This window comes from Otolemur garnettii, unplaced genomic scaffold (assembly GCF_000181295.1).
Source record: "Otolemur garnettii isolate 467f Iridium unplaced genomic scaffold, OtoGar3 scaffold00302, whole genome shotgun sequence".
NCBI lineage: Eukaryota > Metazoa > Chordata > Mammalia > Primates > Galagidae > Otolemur > Otolemur garnettii.
In genome coordinates, this window is record NW_003852697.1 from 618,133 (window position 1) to 626,448 (window position 8,316).

General features: G+C 40.4%; 1 protein-coding gene across 1 annotated transcript in view; it reads left to right on the forward strand.

Annotated features, from left to right (window-relative positions):
* The window catches only part of LOC100942173 (CD209 antigen-like protein 2), a 5,467-nt gene extending 4,556 nt beyond the window's left edge, over positions 1-911 (forward strand). Inside the window, exon 7 of the mRNA XM_023508971.1 lies at positions 637-911. Coding sequence (XP_023364739.1) covers positions 637-805 — 169 coding nt within the window. The 3' untranslated portion in view covers positions 806-911. The remainder of the gene's footprint in view (positions 1-636) is intronic.
* The last annotated feature ends 7,405 nt before the right edge of the window (positions 912-8,316 follow it).

An 8,316-nucleotide genomic window follows, 5' to 3' on the forward strand; every position in this document is an offset into this window, starting at 1 on the left:
GTGAAACTCTATCTCAAAAAAAAAAAAGAAAGAAAGAAAGAAAGTCTGAGGCCTAGTGAGACCAACAGCTCAGGAGACAATTGCTATTGTAAAGACAGCTTGTCATACTCACAAATCCCTAACATGGAGCTCACATAATAGCAGCACAGGACACCCAGGGAAACCCCAGGGTTACTTAAGAGGCAGAGGGATGGACAGAGAACTGTGTGGTTTTGTGGCAACAAATGTGTCAGGGTGAGCAGCCTTAGGGTTGGCTAGTTGGAGTCATTTCCATGACCATGGGTATCTAGGCTGTCCCCAGCTGTATGGCCCTGGCCCTGGGGTGATTAGGGCAGAGGACAGTGGCCCAGATTGGAGAGATGGAGAGGGTAGGTGGTTGGGTGTGCATTTTGGATTGGTGGTTTTGTGTTTGAAAATCTCACCCCCAGGAGGAGTACTCCTCCCAAAGAGGGATATGACAGGGGAGGCAGGAAACCAAGGCACTGGGACTCAGGCATATTATGGGTCATCCAGAGCAGCACCTGTCTGACATATGGATGCAGGGCAGATGCTAAAGGATCAAGTATACAGAGGGTAGAAACATGATTCATGTAGTGGGGTGTGGACACAGGCTCATGCTCTGTCTGGACTTTGCAGCTTCATGAATTATTGGGACAAGGGAGAACCAAACAACATCAGGGAGGAAGACTGTGTGGAATTTGGCAGCCAGGGCTGGAACGACCTAGGATGCCACCATCTCAGATTTTGGAACTGCAAAAAGTCAGCAACCTCCTGCCAGAGGGAGGAAGTGCAGTTTCCCTTCTAGGTCCCTGCTGCCCCAACCCTTGCTCCTGAATAACAAAATTTTACCCACTTTTAAGGAAAGTTTCCTTTTCCAGGTCTTTGGTCCTTAATAAAATCCCTGGAACTAGCCTCTGTCTGATTACTCATCCTTATGGGTCTGGGTCCCATTCTCTTTCCTCTGCTGCCTGCTGGTTCTCCTAGCTTAGAGGCTGTGCTTCTGGCCCATTCCTGGAGCTTTAACGTCACCTGGTGTGGGTGCATTCAGGGGCTTGGTGTGCTCCATTAATCTACTGTCTCTTCCTTTCCAAGATCAAAACATTTGAATTGCTGTGTGTGGCTGCCACATCCCCGAGGCTTTACTCCATCTATCCACACCTTCCATCTGTTCATTTTCCATATACCATCCCCTGCACTCCTTTGATGATGCACTTGCTTTGCAAAGAAGTCACCTTGCTGGCTGGAAGCTCCAGGAAATTAAATACCCCAGTTCCCCAATGGCACCCAGAGATGGCATCAAAGCTCCATCCCAAACTCCTACCACACATACATCTGTTTTTTGTTGTTCTTTGCATCTCTTCTGTTTGACTGTTTCAGAGGTATATTCTTTATAATAAACTGATAAACATAAGCAAAGTGCTTTCCTAAGTTCTTTGGGTCATTCTAGCAAATTCCTCAACCTGAGGGGGGATTGCAGGAATGTTAAGTATGGCAGAGAGTAAGCAGGTGGCAAGGAAATGGCTAAGGGCAGAGAACAGGTACTGAGTAGTATCTGGGAAAAAACTGATTGGGAACATACCCAGTAAGGAGTCCTACTGACTTGTGACTGACCTAGGGCTCATTACCATCTAAGTAGCATCACATAGGTGGTGCTTTCCATGAAGGACTGGGGAAGATTCATGTACAAAGGGGAACTGTTTCATAACCACCCTATATGTAACTTGTTATGCAATCTGCTATGTAATCTCATCCTGTCAATCACACCAAAGGTGGGAAATGACAACCAATCCTGCCAGGACTAAGGTGGGACAAACTAGTAAGCACATAAAAGGCCAAATGTGCTCAGACTCTGGGTCTTTCTGCATTTGTGGAGACTGACCCATTTCTTTCTTTCTTTCTCTCTCTGGAGCATGTTTTCACCTTGTGTCACTTTATGTAGCTTTCTGCTTCACATTCACTTTGTATGACTTCTTTCTTTCTCCCATAATAAACCATTTGAGTGGGATTGCTCGGTGTATGTGATCACTCTGCCTTGGCTCAACTGAGTACCAATGCTCATTCTTGACACTGGGAACCAGGGGACCAGGGAATGTCCAGACAGACATAATATTTGGTGCTAAAACCTGGGACCTCCTTCTGAGTTTAGCAACCCAAGTCCACTAAGGTAAGATGATGGAGTGGTGCATGTTTTTTGAAGGCTTCTTTGTGTGTTTCTTGGGGGCTATCTTGACAGCTTAACAAAGCATCACTGTCTTTTATGGCATGCTACTTCCTAGCATTTGGTTTTTCAGAACCTCCATTTCTCTCCCTTGTCTCCACCATTGAAATGGAAAGTCATTTACAAGCCCCTGTGTATTTCCACAGCTTCCCTGATCAATTTTTTGCTCATCCCTTTTCTGGTGCTTCCCAGTCACCCTACCCCTACTGGGAAAAACTGTACTCTGTATGTTGCCATATTAAGTCCCTGTGTTTTATTTTTTTCTCCACCAGTCTTTGTGATTTCTCAGCTTCCTCACCTTAACTTTGCAAACTTGGCTCACTATTGCCTTGTTGACTTTGTTAGAGCAAAAGGGAGGGTGGAAATATGGTACTTGTTGAGAGATTCAGAGAGAGGGTCAGGACGAAGCATCCATAGAAAGAAAAGGCCAGTCCAGGGATTGGAATGTCTTTATTAGAAAAGGGTAGAAAAGGAGCAAAGTAGAGTCTGACCAGGAGCCAGTTCAGCTTTCACACAGTTTCAAGAGACTTTTATTATCCTTTATTAGTAGGGTTGAATTTGGGAGGGGGGTTCCCAGAGAGTCATCCTTTCTGCACAGGGATTGATTTTTGCACTCAGAGCAAATCTAGGAATTACTCCTTTAATTAGTTGCCAGCCAGGGCCAGAAAAAAAGTTAGGGTTCTCTTGTTTCCCAGGAACACCAGCCTTGAAACATTCCAGGGAGTGGGCAGGGGGTTTGTTGGGATCATGCAGTTTGGTCTCTGGCCTGCTCCTTCCCACCAGCGACCTTCCAAAATGGCTATACTCTTGTCAGGCTCATGAGGATTTCTTTCTCACAGCTCTTTACTTTTTATTTTAAGGAATAGGGGACACAGATCTCTCATAACTGCTTCCTGCTGGATGGAAGTGAAGACTCCTTTTTGGTTATAGGGGGGCTTGTTGGGATTATGAATGATTCAATGTTGACCTGACCATGCTTCTTGTAGAAGGAGAATTTGAGTAACAGTGTTGTTGGATTAAGCTGTGGACTGTATTTTGAATAAATTGGGTTACTGTTTAGGTGGCTCAGTTACTGGAATGTAGAATCTTCCAGTGAAGGGTTTAAGATCATTTGACTTGGGATCATGCCTATGATCTATCCTATAAGGGTACATGTGAATATTTCTAAATGTGGAATATAAATGTCTTAACACAACAACTATGAGAATGACATGAAGGCTATGTTGGCCAATTGGATGAGAATATTTCAAATTGTATGTGGAAACAACACACTATACCCCATGATAGTATTAATGTGCACAACTATGATTTAATAAAAAAAAAAAAGATCATTTGAGTCAGTGCTTTGGTCTGAATGGGTCCATTCTTGGAATACAGGACCTGAAAGGTATTTCAAAAACCACATTAGGGTAAAGAAGTAAAGAAAGGTAACAATGATTATTTTTCATTTCTTTTAGTTATTTTGAAATTAAAATATTTTATATGCTAAAACCTAAGGTATTATCATACTAAGAAGCAGAAGGAAAAAAATTAAATTGGAGTAAATCTGACTACTATATATCATTCTGTATCTTAGTTTTGTGAACACATCAGTTTAGTTAAACAACTGTGTCTCATTCTATGAGTTGGCATTGTAGACAAGGCTTTTGACTTTTGGAAAACAGAATACAGAAAGAAAAAAATTAGTTTAGCCCCATATAGTTAATTTCTTTTTCTATTTGAGGTCATGGTAGTAATACTTAAGGATATATTCGTTTTTTAAATTAAAGTTTGGAAGTTTGTTTTGAGTTTGATGGCAAATGACTTTTGAAATTATCAGAAATATGTATTTAAGAGAACGTATTCCCTTTTTTGACTTTCCTTAAAGGACTTAGCCAGTTAAAAAATGTTTTTGAGATAAATCAAATTAACATAGTTATCTAGAAAGGTCTTAGAATAGTCATGGTTGGCTGGGCACAGTAGTTCATGCCTATAACCCTAGCACTCTGGGAGGCTGAAGTGGGTGGAATACTTGAGCTAAGGAGTTCAAGATCAACCTGAGCAAGAACAAGACCCATCTTTTCTAAAAATAGAAAAACTAGTTGGGGTAGTGGTGCACACCTGTAGTCCCAGCTACTTGGGAGGCTGAGGCAAGAGGATTGCTGAAGCCCAGGAGTTTGAGGCTTCTGTGAGTGATGATGTCACAGCACTCTACCCAGGGCAACAGAGTGAGACTCTGTCACAAAACAAAACAAAACAAAAACAGGCTTGGTGCCTGTAGCTCAGCAGCTAGGGCACCAGCCATACACACCTAAGCTGGCAGAGTCAAACCCGGCCTGGGCCTGCCAAACAACAATGACAACCACAACAACAAATAGTTGGGTGTTGTGGCAGGCACCTGTAGTCACAGCTACTTGGGAGGTGGGGCAAGAGAATCACTTAAACTGAAGAGTTTGAGGTTGCTGTGAGCTGTGATGCCACAGCACTCTACCAAGGGTGACATAGTGAGACTCTGTCTCAAGGAAAACAAAAAACAAAAATAATAGTCATGGTTAAAGAGACAATTGGTAAACTTAAGTTGGTTATTTTTGTAGCATGTAGCAACTTAACATAATAATCACAATTATTACTCATAACATGCACTAAGACTTATAAAAAATTTATAATGTTGGAATATATATTAGTAACATGTATATGTAAATACAGTCTAAAGAAAGTTAAATACCATTTTATACTTGATAATGTTTTCTGTACAATTTTAACATTTCAAATAAGCCTACTATGTCTCTCTTACACTTTTAGAGGATAAAAAGATTCAATTTAGGAATTTTGATCTTGGAAGCTTTGTCAAATATCAAAGACTTAAAATATTTATTTAAATAGAATCACAAGTTAGAATATCCACTCCTTTTCTCATGGATATGGAAGTGTAAAATTGAAAGTGGGGAATATATAACAGCAGAAATGGTCTGCAAAATGGCAAAAATGTTTTCTGGGGTTTTTTAAACTTCTTTTGAAAACTGAGACCTGGCTCAGAGCCTGTGGCTCAAGTGGCTAAGGTGCCAGCCACATACGCCTAAGGTGGCGGTTTCGAATCCAGCCCGGGCCTACCAAAACAACAATGATGGCTGCAACCAAAAAATAGCTGGGCATTGTGGTGGGCACCTGTGGTCCCAGCTACTTGGGAGGCTGAGGCAGGAGACTCACTTGAGCCTAGGAGTTGGAGGTTGCTGTGAGCTGTGATGCCACAGCACTCTACCCAGGGGGACAGCTTGAGGCTCTGTCAAAAAAGAAAGAAAAAGAAAGAAAGAAAGAAAGAAAGAAAGAAAGAAAGAAAGAAAGAAAGAAAGAAAGAAAGAAAGAAAACTGAGATGTGTATCCCTGCCTCTGGCAGTGGTTGGTAGTCAGAGGGGCAGATGGACCCGAAAGCAGGAAGGCATCTGGCTGGCAGAGGTGTTAAGGCCCTCCAGGGGGACAGAAGTTATGGTTTTGTCTTAGGCAGAGGTGGACCAGAGATGGGATGATAAGAATTATTAATTATAATATTGTAACCTTGTTGTCTGTCTGAAATTTTTAAAAAATAATTATTATTACTTTTTTTTTTGTTGGGGATTCATTGAGGGTACCATGAGCCAGGTTATACTGCTTGCATTTGCTGGATGAATTCCCACTATTAACAGTGTCCCTCCCCAAGAGGTGTGTCACACACCGTGACCTCCATCCCTCTCCTTCCTTTCCTCTCTCCCATCCCCCATTCTCCCTCCCCTCACCGTGTACTACCATCAATTGTCCTCATATCAGAATTGAGTACATTGGATTCTTGCTTCTCCATTTTTGTGATGCTTTACTAAGAAGAATGTATTTCAACTCCATCAAAATTATACAAAGATGTATAGTCACCATCCTTTTTGGTGACTGTATAAACAACAGCTTGTTAAACCATTCCTGGATTGGTGGGCAATTAGGTTATTTCCACATTTTGGTGATTGTAAATTGAGCTGCATAAACAGTCTAGTGCAAATGTCCTTATGATAAAAGGATTTTTTTTCTTCTGGGTAGATGCCCAGTAATGGGATTGCAGGATCAAATGGGAGGTCTAGTTTAAGTTCTTTAAGGATTCTCCACACTTCCTTCCAAAAGGGTTGTTTTAGTTTTCAGTCCCACCAGCAGTGTAAATGTTCCCTTCTCTCCACATCCGTGCCAGCATCTGTAGCTTTGAGTCTTTGTGATGTGGGCCATTCTCCTTGGGGTTAGGTGATATCTCAGAGTGGTTTTGATTTGCATTTCTCTGATAAATTAGGAACAGTGAGCATTCTAGCATATGCTTATTAGCCATTCATCTGTCTTTTTTTTTTATTAAATCATCACTGTGTACATTAATGCAGTCATGGGGTACAATGTGCTGGTTTTATATACGATTTGAAATATTTGCATCAAACTATGAAAACATATGGTTAACATAGCCTTCATGGCTATCTGTCTTTAGAAAATGTTCTATTCATCTCACTTGCCCACTGATATTAAGGGATCATTGTCTTTTTGCTATTGTTGTTTAATTTGAGTTCTCTGGATTCTAGTTATCAAGATTTTGTCCAGTTCATAATATACAAGTATCTTTTCCCATTCTGATGGTTGTCTATTTGCTTTGGTTGTTGTCTTCTTAGCTCTACAGAAGCTATTCAGTTTAATTAAGTCCCATTTGTTTATTTTTGTTGTTGTCACAATTGCCATTGGAGTCTTCTTTGTAAAGTCTTTCCTCAGGCCAATATCTTCAAGTATTTCCCCCATACTTTCTTCAAGGACTTTTACTGATTCTTGCCTTAGATTTAGTTCTTTTATCCGTCTTGAATCAATTTTGGTGAGTGGAGAAAGGTGGGGGTCCAGTTTCAGTCTTTTACATGTGGTTATTCAGTTCTCCAAGCACCATTTATTGAATAGGGATTCTTTCTCCCAGTGTATGTTCTTGTTTGGTTTATCAAAGATTAGGTGGCTTAAAGAAGCTAGTTTCATTTCCTGGTTTTCTATTCAATTCCAGATGTGTATGTCTCTATTTTTGTGCCAGTACCATGCTTTTTTGATCACTATGGCCTTGTTGTACAGGCTAAAGTCTGGTAGGCTAATGCCGTTAGCCTTGTTTTTATTAAGAATTGCCTTAGCTATGTGGGTTTCTTCTTTTTCCATACAAAATGAAGAATTATTTTTTCCAATTCTTGAAAGTATAATGTTAGTGTTTTATTGGAGATTGCATTAAATCTGTAAATTGCTTTGGGAAGTATAGACATTTTAAAAATATTGATTCTTCACAGCCATGAGCATGGTATGTTCTTCCATTTGTTAATATCTTCTGCTATTTCTTTTCTTAGGGTTTCATACTTTTGTTTCCAAAAGTCCTTCACCTTTTCTGGTAGATATATTCCTAGGTATTTCTTTTTTTTTTTTCAAGCTACTATGAAGGGAATTGTGTCCTTGATTAGCTTCTCATCTTGGCTGTTATTGGCATATACAAAGGCTATTGATTTGTGGACATTGATTTCATATCCTGAGACATCACTGTATTTTTTATTTTTTTAAGTACAAGATCATACCATTGGCAAAGAGGGAGAGTTTAACTTCCTTTTCTCCTAATTTGGATGCCTTTTATTACCTTCTCTTGCTTGATTGTACTGGCTAGAACTTCCAGCACTGTGTTGACTAGTACTGATGAGAGAGGACAACCTCGTCTTGTACCAGTTCTCAGTGGAAAAGCTTTCAGTTTTACTCCATTCAGTAAAATATTAGCTGTGGGTTTGTCATAGATGGCCTAAATCAGTTTTAAAAAGAGACAGAGAATTATTGACTATAGTTGAATGACAATAGGTTTTCCTAAGTCTCACATGGCCATGTGGCATTAAAGCACAGGATCTATCTGTGTTTTTAATGTGTTTACCAGGTGGAGAGTTTAAGATATGAAATAGGATGGCTGAAGGGTTTACATTTTTCTTAGAATAATCTGAGGGTATAGAAAGGGGGGCAGTGAAGAACAGGTATTGTGGGTTAGATTGGGTCTTGTCGCTGTTGGTCTAGGCACTGAATAAATATGTCCCTGGGCCTCAACCATGTCTATTTATCTAGACCCCAGA